Source organism: Chiloscyllium punctatum, chromosome 27 (assembly GCF_047496795.1).
Source record: "Chiloscyllium punctatum isolate Juve2018m chromosome 27, sChiPun1.3, whole genome shotgun sequence".
In the NCBI taxonomy this organism is placed as follows: domain Eukaryota; kingdom Metazoa; phylum Chordata; class Chondrichthyes; order Orectolobiformes; family Hemiscylliidae; genus Chiloscyllium; species Chiloscyllium punctatum.
The window spans coordinates 17665145-17685802 of record NC_092765.1 but is presented as its reverse complement, the minus strand read 5'-3'; the positions used below and the strand labels follow the sequence as shown (position 1 = coordinate 17685802).

Genomic DNA, 20658 nt, shown 5'->3' with positions numbered 1-20658 from the left:
CATGTGCTTCCTTCCTATTGCTATTGCTGTGCTACATTGTCTCACAGCATGCCCTCAGTTTGTTTCTACAAGTTACATACTTTCAATATTAATTCTACCAAAATTGTAGAGCTTTTAGATGCAGAGGGTTTTTGGTGTCCTTGTGCATGAATTGCAAAAGTGTAGAATGCAGGAATAGCAAGTAGATAGGAAAGGTCACAGAATGTGATGATTTATTGAGAGAGGACTTGAACACAAAAGGAGGGAGGCTGTGCTTCACAGGACACTGGTAAGACCACATGTGGAGTACTGTGCACAGTATTGGTCACCTTATTTAAGAAGGAATAAGAACATAATAACTAAAAACAGGAATAGTCTGTTTGACCCTGCTCTGCCAGCTGATACAATCATGGACAATCTCATTTTAGCATCAACTCTACTTTCCTGCCCGCTCTCCATAACCTTTCAACCTGTTACTAATTTTAAAAATCTGTCTATTTCCTTCTTAAAATTATTTAATGTCCCAGCATCCACCACACTTTGGGGTAGTGAATTCCACAGATTCATGACCCTTTGAGAGAAGTATTTTTTTCTCATTTTTGTTTTAAATCTAGTACGCTTTATTCTAAAACTATGACCTGTCATTCTAGATTTCCTACATGAGGAAAGATCCCTCCTACACAATATTTCTATCCCCTTTAGCATCTCATACACCTCAAATAGATCTTCTCTCATTCTCCTAAACTCGAGAGAGTATAGGTCTAAACTGCTTAATCTCTCTTCATATGACAACCGCCTGTCCTCTGGAGTCAACCTAGTGAACCTCCTCTGAACTGCCTCCAATATAACTGAATCCCTCCTCAAGTAAGGAGAGAAAATCTGTACACAGTACTTTAGGTGTGGTCTCACTCAAGCTTTGTTGCAACAACACTTCCCAACTTTTCATTCTATTCCTTTAGCAATACACATCAAAATTTCAATGTAAATGTTAAAGGCAGTTCAGAGAAGGTTTACTATCCTACTATCTAGACTGGATCAGATGCCTTGTGAGGAAAGGTTGAATAAGTTAAGCTTGTATCCATTGGATTTTAGAACTGACTTGACTTAAATGAAGCTTATAAAGTTCTGAAGGGTAGATGTGGAGAGGATATTTCCACTTATGATTCCACTAGGAATCAATATTAAAAAATTATGGTCATCCATTTAAAACTGAAGCTAAGCACAACTTTTTTCTCAGAGTTGTGAGTCTCTAGAACTCTCTTCCTGAACCAGTGGTGGAAACTGTTGAATATTTTTAAGGTGGAAGTAGATGGTTCCTTCTTCAGCAAGGGCTGAAAGTTTACAGGGATAATCTGGAATATGGATTTGAGGTTGCAGTCCGATTAACCATGTCCTTATTGGAAGGAGGAGCAATCTTGATGAGTAGGCCTGCACATGCTCCTTATTTGTATGTTCATATGAACTCTTTTGGCTCGTTTTTGGACAGAATGTTCCCCCGGCCTTGCTTTTGTCATTAGTCATTCTTTTTATACCACTTTTGATCTCACATTGAATATGATAGTGTTGCAGCAAGAGGCTATGTGGTTACTTTCCATATTTACAGGGCTCCGTGTTAGCACTGTTCCTCTCTTTAGTTCTCTCGTTGTATGTATCTGGTATTATGCAATCAGTTTTGGACACCTTGTTCACCATTGAAAGCTTTGGGTTTGTGGCAGTTTTCCCTATGGGGTGGTATTGTGCTAGTCTTGCAAGATGTATATATACAGAGATGTTCATGCATGACTTGTTCAATTTAGAAGTCTTAAAAATAACCAGCGTGTTTCAACAATCCAGAGGAAAGGGTCTTGCATCTCAGAATGTGATTTAATGATAGACTGGTTACTCACATTGTCAATCGAATGAAAGAGATTAATTTTGACCAGGATCTTTGTTTTCAAGCAGGGTGAGAGCTGTAAATAGGATTAGTGAACCGATGTGATGAAAGTAGGCCACATTCATAACCACATTTTGAAGCAACAAACTTTACTGTGTCAATCGTGATTCTAGCATCGTGTTACCTTTTTTTCATTTCTGATTTTCAATATCTAAAATTACATGGGCGAAATATTTGTAGGCTGCTATCAGTGAGAAGTTTTGTATGTAAAAACAAAAAAACCTCATGTCATATCTAGTGCTTTTGCCAATTATTTTTAATCAGTAGTAAAATTAAAATATTGCAGATGCTAGAAATCCAAAATAACGACAAAGTGGCATCATGGCTGAACAGAAAAACAAATCAATGTTTGGAGTTCAATATAATTCTTCTACACTTCTGTAGAAGATTGTAAAGGACTCAAAACATTAACTGTGTTTTTTCTCCACAAATGCTCTCAGACCAGCTGCATGTCTCCAATACTTTATGTTTTTATTAGCTTAAATTTGTGTCTTTTGGTTACCAATCTTTTTGGCACTGGAAACACAGCAAATTAGAAGGAATTATTTAATTGCTAAATTATTAAGTGAATGAAATCTCCCCTTAACTTTCCCTGCTGCAGAACAACTCAAGCTTCTACAGTATATCTGATCATTCCTTGTTCGTTCTGGAAGTTCTTGATGTCCAGAAGCTCTCTTTTTCTCAGGGCTAGTTGCTATCCTAATTTCTCTGTGTTGTTTACACTTGGCCAGTTGAGTTCTGGATTGCAATATATCTGAGCAACTCTGCTTTTCTAATTCCTTCCAGTCAACCTTCTTACACTGGTGTGAATTGTTTGGGTCTGCTACAGAAGGAAGGGACTCGGAGTGGGATTGAAATCTGTTCCTCTTAATTTGTCTGGTACTCCTATGATCTTTCTCAAGTCTGATTATAAAGATCTGAAATGCACTTCCTGAAAGGGTGACGAAAGCAAATTCAAAATGAATTGCACAAATACGTGGAAAGGAAACAGGGCCACTGTGAAAGAGCAGAGGTGTTGCAGAAATGAATAGCTCTTTCAGAAAATGTCACAGTCATGAAGGGTTAAGTGCGATATTTCATTCTTTGATGTTTGATTCTCTGATATCTTGAATGCAAATTCCATTTGCACGCATTCTGCAGTACTTTCCACCCACACCTACTGTGAAAAGAATAATGATTTTTCAGGTACACAACTAAATTAAAAATAGAAAAACAAAAATGAAAAATTGCTGATGTTGGAAATTTGAGAAAAAAGCAGAAGTTGCTGGGGAACTTTTGAAGACAAGTCACTGGACTGAAACATTGATTCTGCTTTCTCTCCACAAATGGTGCTAGGTCTGCTGAGGTTCTTCAGCAATTAAATAGCAACACAAGATCATTGCTGTCTCTCACTGTCTAGGAAAGAAAAGGAGTGGTTATTGTGGTTTTATTTTCATGTATTCATGGATATCATCGGTAAGGCCACTTATTGCCAGTTCTAATTGCTCTTGAGAAGATGGCAATGAGCCACCTTTTTGAACCACTATTGTGCAGGAGTATCTACAGTGTTGTTAGGGAGGGAGTTGCAGGATTTTGACCCAGCAGCGGTGAAATAATATATTTCCAATGTCTGGATGTTGTGTGGCTTCGAGTGGAATGTGCAGGTGGTGGTGCATCCGTGAGCCTGCTGCCCTTTCTCTCCAAGGTGTTATAAGTTGCAGATTTGGAGGGTGTTGTTGAAGAAACATTAATGAATTGCTGCATGGACTTTGCGGATGGTCTGATAATGTCAGTGAATTTGACATTGTTAAAATCAATGCTGAGTCTTCAAGCTTGTGTTGTAGAGGAACAATGTAGGAGGCTGAGAACAGAGGCCAGATCATCTGCTACAACATCTTTGGATCAGACTGTCTTACTCCTGCCCCTGCAAAAGGGACTCACACACAGGGTAAGTCCTTACATGTTTACACCCTCATACACATGTTATTAAATAGTCACCATGAACATTGCTTCCTGCTATACTCTGGCAACTCTGTGATGAGATAGCTTGCTTGATACTTTTGATCGTGGTCTGTTGCTCTTTTGACCACTACTGTTGTATTGCCTGTTTTAATATCTATTAGATTTAATTTAGTTTGCTATGGTTATTTACTTCTGCCTTGCAAAGTAGAAATTCTGCATTGTCAGTCAAAAGAATATCTTGCTCCCTATTCTCATAACGTGGTCTCACTCTGTCAAAGTCTCATCCTTTGGGCCTCCACATCTTCTGGAAAGTAAATGATTCTACAAACCACTGTTTCGGAAAATAATGGCAATCATTTTAAACTGGTTTAACTAATTGAGATTGCTGCCCGCCCTGCTATGCCACCAGCTGATTATGGTTTGTCTTTCTTTCCCACAGATGGCAGGGACCATGATCCTGTAACTGAGGAGAGCAGTGAGCATCAGGTGCAGCAGTCTGAAGTGAACGACTCCAGTGAAAATGGGTTACTGCCCACAATACCTCAGTCAAGGCTTGCTTTGCCATGCAGTGAGGCTCTGCCTCATGAACCCTCAAGTGCCCTGGAGAAAGATGTAATCGCACTCCAGGACGTTCAGGGTTCTGTCCAGACCTCTGATTATCACAGCCTGGAGGAGCCAGTTATCAAAGGCATTCAAAAGTTGGAACATAACATGAACAGTGTGATCCAAGAGGTTTCAAGTACACTGACAGCCCTCAGTTATACCCTGGGACAGATTCTCCAATCTCCTGCAGTCACTAACGGGATGGACAAGAATAAAAGCAGCAGAGAGCAAGATGCAACACCTTTGGAGCAGTTTTAGGAATGTACATAGGACAGCTGCTACCTAACATCCTAAACTACTCATAAAGTCTCAGAGAAACATAACTTGGCATTCAAAAGTCTTTCTTTTCATAGAATCCCTACTTCATGTTTTTCTTCTGTTCCATTGTGTTTCCTGTCAGGGCCTGGGTTTTAATCCCTTCACATCTTTTCAGTTTTGTTGTTGGAGGTCAGATTCTCCAAAAAATATAAATCCAGGTTTAATTTCAGTGTTTTATCCAGCTGTCTGTATGCACATATTGCTACCACTCCGGCATGTTCTGGTGAAATTATGGATTCAGTGCAGTAAGCAGGGGAGGGCTGACTACCACAGTGTTGAAGGCTGAGACACAGAGTTGGAGAAAGAAAATTCATATTTTATGCAATATTCATATTCGACAGCCAGAACTATATAATGTTTCATTCACTGTTTCGTGATGACCATGAAGTAATCGCTTGAGTCCTGGCAGGTACAATGATTCCAAACAGCTTTTCTGATGTGCCAGGTATCCTCACCAGTAGGTCTAACAAGGTGGTGTTTCATCAAACAAATGCATTAGTGATATTTGAAATGGGACGGGGAACATGGTGGAGAATTGGTTTCCCTCATCCTTGACATCATGTTCTGAACCACAGGACTACCTTCTGAATCAGATGCATAGAGTAACGTCACCGAGCTACTAGTAACTACCTAAGTCACGAAGGAATGTGTACATTGCATAGAAACAAGAGCAAAACTATGCCATTCAGCCTTCAAGCCTGCTCTGAAATCTAATCTAATCATGGCTGATCATCCAACAAAGGACGCTCTTCCCACTTTTGCCCCATCCCTTTGATCCGTTTAGTCCTAAGAACTATATCCATCAGCTTATAGAGTCATTGAATCATACAATCTAGATGCTTCGCTCCAACCAGTCCAGGCCAATCTTCTTGAAAACATTTAAATGTTTTGGTCTCACCTACTTTCTGTGGCAGAGATTTCTATAAGCTTGCCACTCTGGATGAAGAAATTTCTCTTTATCTCAGTCTTAAAAGCCTACCTCTTTATACTGTGATCCCATGGTTCTGAACTCTTTGGTCATCACCAAAATCCTTTCTGGGTTTCCCTTGTTTAGTTCTGTTAGCATTTTTTAGATTTCCATAAGATATCTCCTTATTCTTCTAAATTCCAGTGAATATAGTCCTAACTGATCCAGTCTCTCTTTGTGGGTCTTGCCTCAATACAAAGCCACTCCATTTTATTTGGTAATGTGGTTGTAAAATGTTGGTGCCGTAACTTAGTTGGTGCACAAATGTTCCGATACGGATTGAAGTGAAGAACAATTCAATATTTCAGACAGGAATCCTGTTTACTGCAAACTAATGTCCAAGGGCACAGTGATCCTTTTCAACTTTGAAATGGTGTGGAATCCGGATCTCAGACATTTGGGATTGCAGCAGGGCATATCGAATTGTTTCTAATTATTTAGTCCACAAATTAACTCTGTACCAAGCAGAAAGAAAATAAACTCTGATCTGTTGGAATCTCTAACTCCTCCAGGAGATAGCCATGAGGGAGTCTAGGGGTCAACAGTGCAGAGAGTTTAGGAATTAATATTGCAGTGAACAGTCCAAGCCCATGTTTTGCGTTGAGGCTTCTTTCAATTGCCTGCCTCCTGGACTCTCCTCACTGTCATTTTTTGATATTTTGATATTTGGATGTTCTCTCAAAAATCTGGAAAGTAACCAATTGGTCTTTCTTCTACCAATATTGTAGAGAAAAGTAAATTTTGTGGTAACAAGGATTGCATTAAGCTAAGTGGTGAAAGAATGGATCAAGAAGAAGGGAAAAGTATGTTTTTGTTTCACACAGCAAGTAGTTGCCATCTTGAATACACTGTACAAATCAGAGGGCTTTATGGGTCCATGCCCCATTCCAGGATATGAACATCTATTCTAGTCTGACACTCTTCGTGCAGTCCAAAATGAATGTTGTACTTTTGAAGGTGTTAGCTTGCAGATAAATATTAAGGTGTGTTCCCGCTTGCACTCTCAGATAAACATAAAAATCACATGATGATGAAATGAGTTTTGGGTAGTCATTCTCAGAAGATAGGTAATACTCGTTTGTTTGCTAACAGAACTATATTGGTTTTCTGCAATGTTGCTATGTGCCTGTAGTGACCAAGCCGACAAATCTGTTCTGTGTTGGGGTAAGAAAGCACTGGTTGAGGGGTGATGCTAGTCACAGTGCATGTGTAATGTATGTGTCGTACCCTCACAACATCCTGCCCAGAATCTAGTCTGTTAAGAGAGTACTTAAATTGGAAAATGGAGTGAAGACAGCAACCACATAATCAATTATGTGTCAATTTTCACTCTCTGGTATTTCTGCTAAAATCAAAAAACATGATCTCTTACAATGTCACCAGCTGCTTGGCCCCTTCTTGGGCCTTATCTCCTCCAATTCCACCCTGCTGTGTATTTGTTACAGTTTAGGAAGTCAAGAAGAATTACATATAGAAACGTCTAACTTCAGTCAGTTTCTAAGTTCCCTTTCTACTCAAATTTCCTGTATCTTCAGCTATTCACAACTTCGGTGTTTTAAACTGTCATGCATCTATATGAAGCCAAAAACTGCAGGAAATCTACCTTATATTTTGAGCCTTGTTCCAGCACAACAGGAAATGTGGGGTTAAGTGTGTAAAGTAAATAGAAGTACAGTCTCTCACCAGCTACACTCAGAGGTTTGTCTTGGAGGAAGCATTTCTGACAATGCCTATTGATCACAAGCTCTTTACTGTATCTGATCTTAGATTGTCTAAGCAGAAAGCAGTTAGTATTGAGGTATTTTCCTGAGTTGGTGAACACTTCATATTAAGAAGATCTCAGGACTGTCATTCTCCTTCTTCACTTCTGTTTATTCTCTCTTTCCTTCCTTATCTCCATTTCTCATTTTCTGCCACTTTCTTGTTTTCTTCCATTTCTCCAACCCCACTAATGCTTTACCTTCAATCTCTGCTACAAACTCCTTTCTATAGCCAATGACTCCATCCCTCTTGCAGGCATTTGTACGAAACCCACATCCATATCTTTTTTTTCTAGACTTGACTATTCCAACACATTGCCAGTCAGCTCTTATGTTTCACACTTCATCAACTTGAGGTCATCCAAGACTCCATCTATTCTATTTGCCACATTTACACATTGCTTTTGTTCTCACCACTCTTAGTTCCTGGTTAAGCAACATCTTATATTTATAATTCTTATTCTCAAATCCCTTGCATAGAATTTCCTTTCTCTGGTTTTGAATCTCCTGTGGTCACACCACTTTCTGAGATATCTATATTCACTTATTCTGGTTCTTGATCATGACTGATCTTAATTGTTCCATAATTGACAACTGGAGGTGCCTAGATCTTAAACCTTAGAACACTATTCCTAAAGTACTCCATCTCTCGAATTTTCTAATTTTAAGATGACACTTAAATCCAACATTTTGTTTCAGAATTTTGGTCATCTGCCCTAAAATCTCCTTATTTAATTTAGTGTCAAGTCTTGCTCCTGTGGCATCCTTTGGCACTTTCTATTACATTATAGGCACCATGTTAAATGCAAGCTGTTGTTTCACCTTCATATCTCTCTTTTCCTTGTTCTCCTTCTCCCTCTGAAACACTGCAACTGACAGGGAAATACTCTTAATATAGAAATTTGTTTTTCAATTTTAGGTCTCTGCTGTCCACAAACCTCAGCTTGCCCAGACTATACCCTCACACTTGTATTTCACGCTGACTTCAGTGTTTTGTGGATAATTTACCAGTGCATCAAATTCACCTTCAAATCCTTCCAGCTCACTACACCTCAGTGATCTTTTTTAGCCGCCCATCCCTACTGTCCCTCTTTGCTGCCTTCACTGTGGGCTACAGCTCATTTCCACCATTCCTCCATAGGAAGTCATTTCATCAGCAACGAGCCTCTGTCCTTGGGAAATTTACTTCAGACTTCATCATTATCCTCTCCTTTGGTTTCAAAGCACATCTCTTTGAACTAGTCTTTCAAAATTCTCTGTTCACTTCTTCTCCCACTCACTGTCTGCAATGTATTGCAAGGTGCCACTGTCTTTTGAGGATCACAATAGAAATAGAGAGGTATTCCATTGAATTATATAGAATTTCCCAGCACAGAAATAGGCCAGTGAGCTGAACTGGTACAAGCTTATACTCCACATGATGTATCTCTACCTACCGCAACTAACCTTGTCAACATATTATGTTACTCTTTTCTCACATGAATATCTAGCTTCCCCTGGAATGCAATGCACTATTTATTTATCTATGTGGAATTCATGCTTACAAGACACTGGTGGTCACTTTCCCTCTCATGCTTCTTACTTCTCTGTATGTTCACAGGTGATACAGCTTTGAAATCTTTTCAAATGGACTTTAATTTGGTTGTAGAAAATATAAAAGATTTGAATATTCTGGCTGGTGAAGGTGAAGCTAGGGTGGAACACATCACAGGCGGAGCTCGGCTAAAGAGACCAGACCCTGTACCACTCACGCTCTTTAAGAATGGAATTGTGATGTTTAATGGTCCGTTCAGGTCATACGATGAACCTTCAACTCAGGTAAAGCACGTATTGTAAACAGTGTGTACTATAAACAGTCTTATACCACCTAAAGTTCAAGAGGGCATAACTTGCATGACATAATGCTATGGGAAAATAAACAATGACACAAACTGTGTACATAGTCTGTATATGGTGTAATCAGTCCATAATGTTTATGTATGAAAATGGTACGACAAGTTGAAACAGCTGTTTAAAAATGCACATGGAAATCTGGACATTATAAATAGAGATATAAAATACAAAAGGAAGTTATGCTAAACTTTTATAAAACAATGGCTAGACCTTATCAGAAGCATGAGTCCAATTCTATTCACCATACTTTAGAAAGGATGTAAAGCCTTAATCAGAGTGCAAAAGAAATTTACTAGAGTGCTACTAGGCATGAAGGACTTCGGTGACATGGATAGTCTGGAGAATCTGGTTTGTTTTTGCAAGAGTGGGAATGTTCTGAGAACCTGGATTTGAATCCTACCAATGCAGATGGTGGAAATGAAATGCAATAATATCTGGAATTAAAGGTCTAATGATGACCTTGAGACCATTGTTAATGATCATTGAACAACAATCTTGCTCACAAATGCCCTTTAGGAAAGGAAAGCTGCCATCCTTACCTGGTCTAGTCAGATTGACTGTTAACTGTCCTCTGAACTGGTCTAGCAAGCCACTTGGTTGCAAAATCACAAGAAAGAAAAGGAATAAAGCTTGACAGACCAATTAGGATTGATTAAAGCACCCAGAAATGACAATGCCAAACACACCCTGTCGACTCTTCAATGTCCTCCTTACTAACATCTGAGGGCTAGTGCCAAAATTGAGAGAGCTGTTTCACAGACCAGCCAAGTAAGAGTTTGACTCACAGAATCATACCTTACAGAAAATTCCCCAGACAACACCATTCAGTCCTTGGGTATGCTGTGTGTCATTGGCAGGGAAGATGCAGTAGAAGTGGTGGAACACTGGTCAAGAGGCATTATCTTCACTCACCGGTGCTGAGTGGATAATCTAACTGTCAATCATCTGCTCAATAATAACCAGTTTGGGTTCTGCTGGAGCCTCTCAGCTTCTGACCTCATTACAGCCTGAGTTCAAGATTGAACAAAATCGCTGAATTCCATAGGTGAGGTAAGAGTGACAGCCCTTGACATTGAGGTCTTTGACTGAGTTTGGAATCAAGGGGCCCTAGACAAACCAGAATCAATGGTAATCATGGGGATATTCTCTGCTAATTGGAGTTGTACCTGGCAGGAAGGAAAATAGTTATGGTAATCGGATGTCAGTCATCTCAGCTGCAGGACACATCAGAGTATTGTCCTATGCCCAACCATCTTTGACTGTTTCAATGACCCTCCCTCCATTATAAGGTCAGAAGTAGGGATGTTTATCTGATGATTACATAATGTTCAGCAACATTTGCAACTCCTCATATACTGAAACAGTCTATGCAAAATGCAGCTAAAACTGAACAATATCCAGATGTGGGCAGGCCAGTACCAAGTAATATTAACTTGAAACTATATTGGATGTGCCCTATTAATACTGTGGCTAGAAGAGTCAGAGGGTAGAAATCTTGCAGGGTGTAACTCACATCATGGCTCTCCAAATTAGTGCACAATCTACAAGGCACAAGTATGATGCAATACCCCCGCCTTGCCTGACAGACAGCAGCTCCAACAAACTTGGCATTATTCAGGACAAAGCAACCTGCTGGATTTACTTCACATCCTCAAACATTCAGCCCCTTCACCGCCGAGCAGTTGTAACAGTGTGTACTATTTATAACATGCACTGCAGAAATTCACCAAGGCTTCATAAACAGCACCTTCAAGCTGCATGACCACTACTATCTAGAAGGACAAAAGCAGCAGATACATGGAAAACACCCACACCTGTAAGTTCCCCTGCAAGCCCATGCACCATCCTGGCTTGGAAACATATCGTCACTGTGCCTTCAGTGACAGTGGAACAAAATCCTGGAACATCCTTCCAAGGAGCTTTGTTGGTGTATATAGACCCAGTAGATTGCAGTGGTTCATGAGGGCAACACACCAGCACTTGCTCAAATTCAGGTTATGAAAGATTATATATAAATATGAGCCTTTTTCATGTTTAAGTGGAACTGACAGGAATATTCTGTGTGTTGTTACGACCCAAAAAGCATGACCTGGAAGGTGACGTAAACAGATGCAATTGTAACTGTTGAAGGGAATTGATAAGTATTTCTTTTCAATGAAAAACAAACGTTTGCAGGGATGTGAGGAAGTTGTCAGGACGTGAGACTAATTGAATAGTCCCTCCAAAGTGGAAGCAGAGGTACCACGTGTGAGTGGCCTCTTTCTGTGCCCTATACAAAATGTTTATTATGCAGGAACCTCAATGGCTATATTGAGTCTTGTTTATGTTGACTGTGTTATCCAATTTTATGTCAGACATTATTGTGAAATGTGATCAGAAATAGTGACTTAATGTGAGGCTTTTCTTCTCCAATGTTTTAATCTTAGTATTGCATGCAAGATATCATGGATGGATATTTCCCATCAGAGCTGCAGAACAGGTACCCAGAAGGAGTTCCAATTAAGGTGAGTGAGTGAATAAATAACAAAGTATTAGTAATGAAACATTTACTGGGAGATATTGACATAATGGCAGTGTCATTCGATTAGCAGTTCAATTGCTCAGGCTAGTCGTCTAGTCATTATTTGATGACAAGTGTCTTGATCAAGTGGTGCCAGGAGTACATTATTTGCAGTTGATTTATTTAACTCCTTTAAGAAAGGCCGTGAGATTGTCATGTTGTGAATTTGGAACTTGCATATATAAAGAGCCTTTCAGTGTCTCAGACATCCCAAATTGCTTTAGAGTTACAGAAGTACTTTGAAAGATGGCAGGAGAGGTGGAGAGAGCAGTAAATAAAGCATGCAGTGTTTTTGACTTTATTAATAGGAGCATAGGGTACAAGAGCAAGGAGGTGATGTTGAATTTGTACAAGAAACTTGTTAGACTTCAGATGGAGTACTGTGTACAAGTGTAGAGATCACATTATAGGTAAACTGCAAATGCATTGGAGCGAGTGCAGAAGCAATTTACTGGAATGGTACCGGTTATGAAAATAGATTGAAGAAATTTGGATTGTTCTCCCTGGATAGAAGAAGGCTGAGAAGAAATCTGAGGGACATTTTCAAAATCATAAGCAGGCTGGGCAGATTGGATAGGGTGAAGCTGGTTCCACCTGTGAAAGAAACAAGAACAAGAGAGAACAAGAATAGATTTAAAGTAATGTCAGAAAAGAAACTTTGTTAGGATATAGATTGCACTGCCTGAAAATGTGGAGGAGGCAGATTCAATTGAGGCATTCGAGAGAGCATTGTATGATTTTTGGACAGTAATGCAGGGACATGGAGAAACGGCAGGAGTACGCGCTAGCTCATAGAGCCAGTGCAGGCCTATCAGGCAAAAAGGCCTCCTCTTCATAATAGTTCTGTAATTATGTTTGTTAAAATTGTCTGTTATATTGAAAAACCCATTTCAGCCAACAATATTCTCAAACAATAATAGAAATGACCAGGAAATCTGGTTTGTTCATGAAGGAAGGGGGGAAAATATTGGTCAGGGGAAAATATTGGTCAGAGCATCTAGGGGTCAGGGGAAAATATTGGTCAGAGTACCCAGGAGAGCATTGGTCTGGGGAAGGGGGGCAAATATCTGTCAGAGGAAAATATTGGTCAGAGCATCTAGGGGTCAGGGGAAAATATTGGTCAGAGTACCCAGGAGAGCATTGGTCTGGGGAAGGGGGGCAAATATCTGTCAGAGGAAAATATTTGTCAGAGCACTCAGGAGAGCATTGGTCAGGGGAAGGGGGGAAAATATTGATCAGAGCACCCAGGGGTCAGGGGAAAATATTTGTCAGAGCACTCAGGAGAGCATTGGTCAGGGGAAGGGGGGAAAATATTGATCAGAGCACCCAGGGGTCAGGGGAAAATATTGGTCAGAGCACCCAGGGGTCAGGGGAAAATATTGGTCAGAGCACCCAGGAGAGCATTCCTTCTCTACCTCAAAATAGTGGCCATGGGATCTGTTATGATCTGGACGTACATGGAATAGTGTAGGTTAGATGGGCTTCAGATTGGTATGACAGGTTGGCGCAACATCGAGGGCCGAAGGGCCTGTACTGCGCTGTAATGTTCTATGTTCTATGAAGGACAGATGAGCCTTTGGTTTAACATCTTGTCAGAAAGACAGGACATCACACATTGCAGTATCCCTTCAAGACTGCATTAGAAGTGGCAACCTGAAATTTAAGTTCAAGTCTCTCTGGAGTGAAACTCAAAACCACAAACTCTGATACAGAAGTACAACCCCAAATAACACTAAACCCCAAAGACTTCATCCATGTCCTTACCAACATAAAGCTTGCGAACTACCTGATCTTGGTCAAGTGGGGTTTGCTTACTGAGACAGATAGAAAATTAATGTGGACCTTCTGGTCATTCAAAACCTCTAGCCCAGAATGAGTTTCCAACAAAGTTGTATACATTAATGATTGCTGTGTTAGACAGTAGAATGGAGCTTTCAGTGAATTGCTGTCAGAAATGGGTGGAAACTTTGCAAAAATTTGACTCTTTAATAGTTTCAGGTGGTTTTGTACAGGAGGTGCTATATTATCACATATACCCTTTCACAATTCATGTGGCACAGAGGAAATCAATGACACCTTTGAAGGAGAAAATCTATTTCCCATTATACATTAAATTGTGCAAATGAGTATTGATGCAAGTATTTGTAATAAGTTGCAAGATGTCCTTTTGCCATGAACTGGTCATTGTTAGTTGATATATTCTGTTCCAGCAAGATGTGTCTTGTGACTCCCATGTTTAGTGGGTATTTGCTATATCAGAAGATCCTAGATTGGATCCACAATATGATCTCACTGAGATTTCATTTGGAGCTAACATTGTTCTCAGCACACTGACTAGACAGGAAAAACATCAGCCAGGATTCTCAGTGTTGTTCACTGTTAAGTGACCCCCACCCCAACTCCTCCTGTCTGGTATAGATATCTGGATCAGAGATGAGTAGCAGGATCAACTAAAATGCCTTCCAGTACTGAATGATACATCATTGTACACTGCCCTGGCTCACACATGAAGAATGACCGTTGTTTATGAGCTACCGCGATGGGGAACAGTGCTCACAGAACTAATCCTTCACACAACTCATTGACTGCAACCCCGGAATCAGAATGTTCCCTATCCATTCCTGTGAGGATGCAATAAACTTTGTTGAATGACAAGAGTCATATTATCAAATTGATCATGTTAGTTAGTCACATGAGTTGAAATTGCCTAGATTTATTTGCCTTATGGTCACCTACCTTACAACTGCAAGGAGTCAAGGATGAGTCAACAAGGCAAGGGTGGGTTAGGGAATTGTGGTTACAGGGCCAGTCGTCTCTGTGGGGATTATTTTTTTAACAAATGCATTTGTTCCTCAAAGTCCCTTGGAGGCACTCTATATAGAGCAGAGTCATATCTAACCCGCAATGGTCTTTGTGGTTTGCTCCCTGAATAGGTGACCGACAGGAGAGATTTGATCTTCCGGGACAGACAGTTACATGCAGAATTCCCTGGCATGGGACAAACGATAGGCGGGTGCTATACCCCTGGAGTCTCCAAACAGCAAGATTGTGGGGTTGTAAAGGAAACAAGTGTAATTCCAGGTGGGTATGAGTTGATGAACTGAAGTTGGTTACTCACTCAGGCTGTTGACAAGGAGTTGCCTAACTTTCTCACTGTATCTGTCAACTGTTTTAATTGTTGTGTCTGTTGCCATTATAAACACTGAAGAATTTTAGTTAGATAGTGAGCAAACTTAAATCTTTTTATAGATTTTCCTGAGTCACCCATTTATTCACCATATCTCTCAAACTCCTGCAGAAATGTCTGGGGGGGGTGAAACTTCATTTTTGGTGGGGTGCAAAATGAATTAGCTGCCAGCTATACACCTGGCCAGTAAACATCTGTCAGTCACAAACCCTGCTTCGTAAACAACGCACCTATCTTACAGCCAGCAATTTTTTTCTTATCTGTTGAAGTTGACAAAGATATTTTCTAATTGAGCTGTTCAGGAATATTATTATGTACGTCCAGAGCGAATAAAACTGTGAATGCAGGATTCCTGACCCATGTGCCCTCCCAAATAGAAATTGATGAAATGGAAACTTCTGAATTTCTCCCAGCTGATGAAAATTAGCTCTCACTAACTTCAGCAAATTGCCTGATACTGAACCCCTGACATTAGCTCTAACTTCACCTGTTTTATGCCCATCTTATGCCCCAGAACCTCTCAAGGATGTCCTCAATAATTGCAGTTTGCATTTAATAGCAGCTTTAACTATTAGATCCCCATTCCTGGAGTCTAAAAATTTATGGTTCTTTTGTTTGAAACATATGACAAAGCATCCAGTATGCACAAATTCCATTGATAAGATTTCATCATATCTTTAAGACTCCTATAAAACAGCACTACTGCAGACAATCTAATATTTGTATAAAATCACTACTATGTGAGCAGTACACTAATAAGGTTACAATATGCATTTGGCATTCTCCAGTTCTCTAACATCCACCTGACCCAGGTCTAGAGAAGTTTGGATGATTATGGCAAGTTCTCCCGGTATCTCCACCTCTCTAAACATTTTGGTGTTGTTACACTGTCCAGTAGACAGTGATAGCACTGTCTGAAAAAGCAAGATTACTACAGAATGTTACAGTTCACCAATTTTTAACAGAAATCAAGTGGTTTTTCCTTCCAACTGCTCTTAGCCTTTCATAATCGTACTTTTGGTTGGGACATTTTGAACAGAAAGTACCCTAAAGTATGTATGCAACAAAATTCTGGGTCACAGGCATTTTACACCAAATCCATGTTATCAGTAATAGCCTAACAGTTTTTTGTCTTCTTCCTCTTCTGAGTGGGGTATAATCATGTTTAGCTTTCCAAACATAGACTGGGACTGCCACAGTGTTGAGGATTTAGTTGGAGAGGAATTTGTTAATTGTGTACAAGAAAATTTTCTGATTCAGTATGTGGATGTACCTACTTGAGATGGTGCAAAACGTGACCCACTCTTGGGAAATAAGACAGGGCAGGTGACTGAGGTGTCAGTGGGGGAGCACTTTGGGGCCAGTGACTATAATTCTATTAGTTTTAAAACAGTAATGGAAAAAGGATAGACCGGATCTAAAAGTTGAAGTTATAATTTGGTCGAAGGCCAATTTTGACAGTATGAGGCAAGAACTTTCAAAAGCTGATTGGGGGCAAATGTTCGCAGGTAAAGGGACGGCTGGAAATTGGGAAGCCTTCAAAAATTAGATCATGAGAGTCCAGAGACAGTATATTCCTGTTAGGGTGAAAGGAAAGGCTGGTAGGTGTAGGGAATACTGGATGACAAGAGAAATTGATGTTTTGGTTAAGAAAAAGAAGGAAGCATGGGTCAAGTATAGACAGCAGACATCGAGTGAATCCTTAAAAGAGTATAAAGGCTGTAGGAGTACACTTAAGAGGGAAATCAGGAGGGCAAAAAAGGAGACATGATATAGCTTTGCCAAATAGGGTTAAGGAGAATCTAAAGGGTTTTTTATAAATACATTAAGGACAAAATGGTAACCAGGGAGAGAATAGGGCCCCTCAAAGATCAGCAAGGCAGCATTTGTGTGGAATCACAGGAGATGGGGGAGATACTAAACGAGTATTTTGCATCAGTGTTTATTGTGGAGAAGGACATGGAAGATATAGAATGTAGGGAAATGGATGGTAACATCTTGAAAAACGTCCATATTACAGAGGAGGAGGTGCTGGATGTCTTAAAACACCTAAAAGTGGATAAATCCCCAGGACCTGATCAGATATACCCAAGAAGTCTGTGGGAAGTTAGAGAAGTGATTGCTGGGCCTCTTGCTGAGATATTTGTATCATCGATAGTCACAGGTGAGGTGCTGGAAGACTAGAGGTTGGCAAACGTGGTGCCACTCTTTAAGAAAGGTGCTCAGGAAAAGCCAGGGAACTATGGACCGGTGAGCCTGATGTCAGTGGTGAGCACATTGTTGGAGGGAATCCTGATGGACAGAATATACATGTATTTGGAAAGGCAAGGACTGATTAGAGATAGTCAACATGGCTTTGTGCGTGGGAAATCATGTCTCAAAAACTTGATTGAGTTTTTTGAAGAAGTAACAAAGACGATTGATGAGGGCAGAGCGGTAGGCGTGATCTATATGGACTTCAGTAAGGTGTTCGACAAGGTTCCCCATTGTAGACTGGTTAGCGAGATTAGATCTCATGGAATACCGAGAGAACTAGCCATTTGGATACAGTACTGGCTTGAAAGTAGAAGACAGAGGGTGGTGATGGAGGTTTGCCTTTCAGACTTGAGGCCTGTGACCAGTTGTGTGCCACAGGGATCGGTGCTGGGTCCACTGCTTTTCATCATTTATACAAATGATTTGGATATGAACTTAGGAGGTATAGTTAGTAAGTTTGCAGATGATACCAAAATTGGAAGTGTAGTGGACTGCAAAGAACGTTGCCTTAGAGTACAACAGGATCTTGATTAGATGGGCCAATGTGCTGAGGATTGGCAAATGAAGTTTAATTAAGATAAATGTGAGGTGCTGCATTTTGGAAAGGCAAATTATAGCAGGGCTTATACACTTAATGGGAACATCCTGCGGAGTGTTGCAGAACAAAGAGACCTTGGAGTGCAGGTTCATAGCTCCTTGAAAGTGGAGTCGCAGGTAGATAGGATAGTGAAGAAGGCGTTGGGTATGCTTTCCTTTATTGGCAGGGTATTGAGTACAGGAGTTGGGAGGTCATGTTGTAGCTGTACAGGACATTGGTTAGGCCACTGTTGGAATATTGCGTGCAATTCTGGTCTTGGTTTATCGGAAGATGTTGTGAAACTTGAAAGGGTTCAGAAAAGATTTACAAAGATGTTGCCAGGGTTGGAGGCTTTGAGCTATAGGGAGAGGCTGAACAGACTGGGGCTGTTTTCTCTGGAGCGTCAGAGGCTGAGGGGTGACCTTATAGAGGTTTATAAAAATCATGAGGAGCGAGGATAGGGAAAATTGACACGGTCTTTTCCCTGAGGTGGGGGAGTCCGGAACCAGAGGGTGTAGGTTTAGAGTGAGAGGGAAAAATTTAAAAGGGAGCTAAGGGGCAACCTTTTCACACAGAGAGTGGTACGTGTATGGAATGAGCTGCCAGAGGAAGTGGTGGAGGCTGGTACAATTGCAATATTTAAAAGGCATCTGGATGGGTATATGAATAGGAAGGGTTTGGAGGGATATGGGCGAAGTTCTTGCAAATGGGACTAGATTAGATTAAGATACCTAGTCGGCATGGAGAAGTTGGAACGAAGGGTCTGTTTCTATGCTGTATATCTCTATGACTCTATGTTTGGAGCAAATTACTGCAGATGCTGGAATCTGTACTGAAAACAAAAAAGTGCTGGAGATCACAGCACATCAGGCAGCATCCATGGTGAGAAAACAAGCTAACTTCATCTTAACTATCAACATCCTTTCTCCACTAGCACTCCACCTACATACCCCACCCCTAACTATTGGATTAATACTACCCTTTCTACACTTCACTTCAGCTCAGATGAAGAGTCATGTAGACTCGAAACATTAGTTTGCTCTCTCTCCATGGATGCTGCCTGACCTGCTGTGATCTCCAGCATTTTTTGCTTTCAGTATAATGATGTTTGGGACAGATTAATGTAATTCATTCATTCAACCACAGGAAATGGCAGAGGTGACATGTCAGATTAAAATGCAATGAAGTATTTGTGGAACAGCTCCTTTCGGTCATCCCTTAAGCTAAGATCTACTTGTTTACGCAAGTTAGCAATATTGTAAAGATACATGTTTTTAATTAAGTGCTTAACTTATTTAAAAGCTAGTAAACATCCTGGAAGACTCTGCCTCTCCCAAAACTCTCCCCCCAACAGAAGCAATTGCACCAACATTTCTTATACTTCTGCAGGACGACCATTAATTGCTGAAATTGCAGGTTAGAACATGTTTCATTCTTTTTCTTAAATCAGAATTCCCTTCAGTTGTTCTCTATCCTTGTCTAGAATTACTTTCTAATGACAGTGGTTGGTGAAGTAACTAATTTTTGTTCCCAGTTTGAGTACTCAGAGATGGGGAAATCTGGCTCCACAAACTCAACCTTCAAGATTGGCTGCCCGGACTTCTGAGTTTTGGTCTGGGGTTATGAACTCAATTAGAAGTTGGGCCAGATGACCCAGAAAGACCTAAGGGGCTGCTAGTTTCTAGGCTGGCAGACATCTTGCCCTGGGACTGCAAAGCTGTGCTTTTCAAAGGGATACCCAAGCTATTCAGAACAAATGCACTGAGAACAGTCCTGCTCTTAACTGGTCTATTTGCCACATTCTTCACTTCCAAACACCAAGGACTCCCATTTCACTGAAGGCAGGCAGTCATTTAAATGGGTCAGCTTCCTCTAGGACCCTGTATGCACATACTAAGGCCTACCCCTAGTCTTGGATGAGCTTCTCAATGCTAAAACCTGGGCCGTGGTGTTTACACAGTACCTTTGTTTTTTGAAACCCTATAATAAAATTACCAGTGAAGTGTGATCCCTGGTAAAATTGACTTGAATTGACATTCTCTGTCTTTCTGCTGTAGGCCTCTTTAACCTGCTTGGTTTCCTCTTAAGGCTGTGGTATGGCAAACGGTTTTCTTTTATGCAATTCTTTTTACACATTAAATGCCGTTATTCCACATCCTCTTGCACAATTTATTCTTCCTTTCCTGTCCTGTAACATTCAACCTTCTCACTCTTGCCAGGGGAATCCACAAAACCACCAAAGGTAGTTATCTACACAGCTTTCATAACAAATAAAAGATGCATAGTCACGCTGTTCCAATGTCTACCCTAATTTACTCGTCCTACGTCTGTGCACAAGAATGTTAAGTGTACTGTTGAAAAGTAACAATATCTGAGGAGTTGCTGAGATTCCTAATACCATATTCCTAATATTCCTATTCCTAACCTGGAGAGGGTTCAGAAACGATTTACCTGGATGCGGCTGGGAATGGAGAGCTTGACACATAAAATAGACTGGAAAAACTGGGACTTTTTCACTGGAACGTAGGTGGTTGAGGGGTGACCTTATTGAGGTTTATAAGACCATGAAGGGCACAGATAAGGTAAATAGCAAGGACCTTTTTCCAAGTGTGCAGGAGTTCAAATCACGGGGCATACTTTTAGGGTGAGAGGAGAAAGATTTAAAAGGACATGAGGGGCAACGT

The 20658-nt window shown here is 40.5% G+C and overlaps 1 protein-coding gene across 2 annotated transcripts in view; it reads left to right on the top strand.

Moving 5' to 3' along the window:
• The window catches only part of ubxn11 (UBX domain protein 11), a 65088-nt gene that overhangs the window by 23363 nt on the left and 21067 nt on the right, over positions 1-20658 (top strand). For both annotated transcript variants that reach the window (XM_072548225.1, XM_072548226.1), the window contains 3 exons: positions 9102-9319; positions 11821-11898; positions 14888-15035. In XM_072548225.1, coding sequence (XP_072404326.1) covers positions 9102-9319; positions 11821-11898; positions 14888-15035 — 444 coding nt within the window. The remainder of the gene's footprint in view (positions 1-9101; positions 9320-11820; positions 11899-14887; positions 15036-20658) is intronic.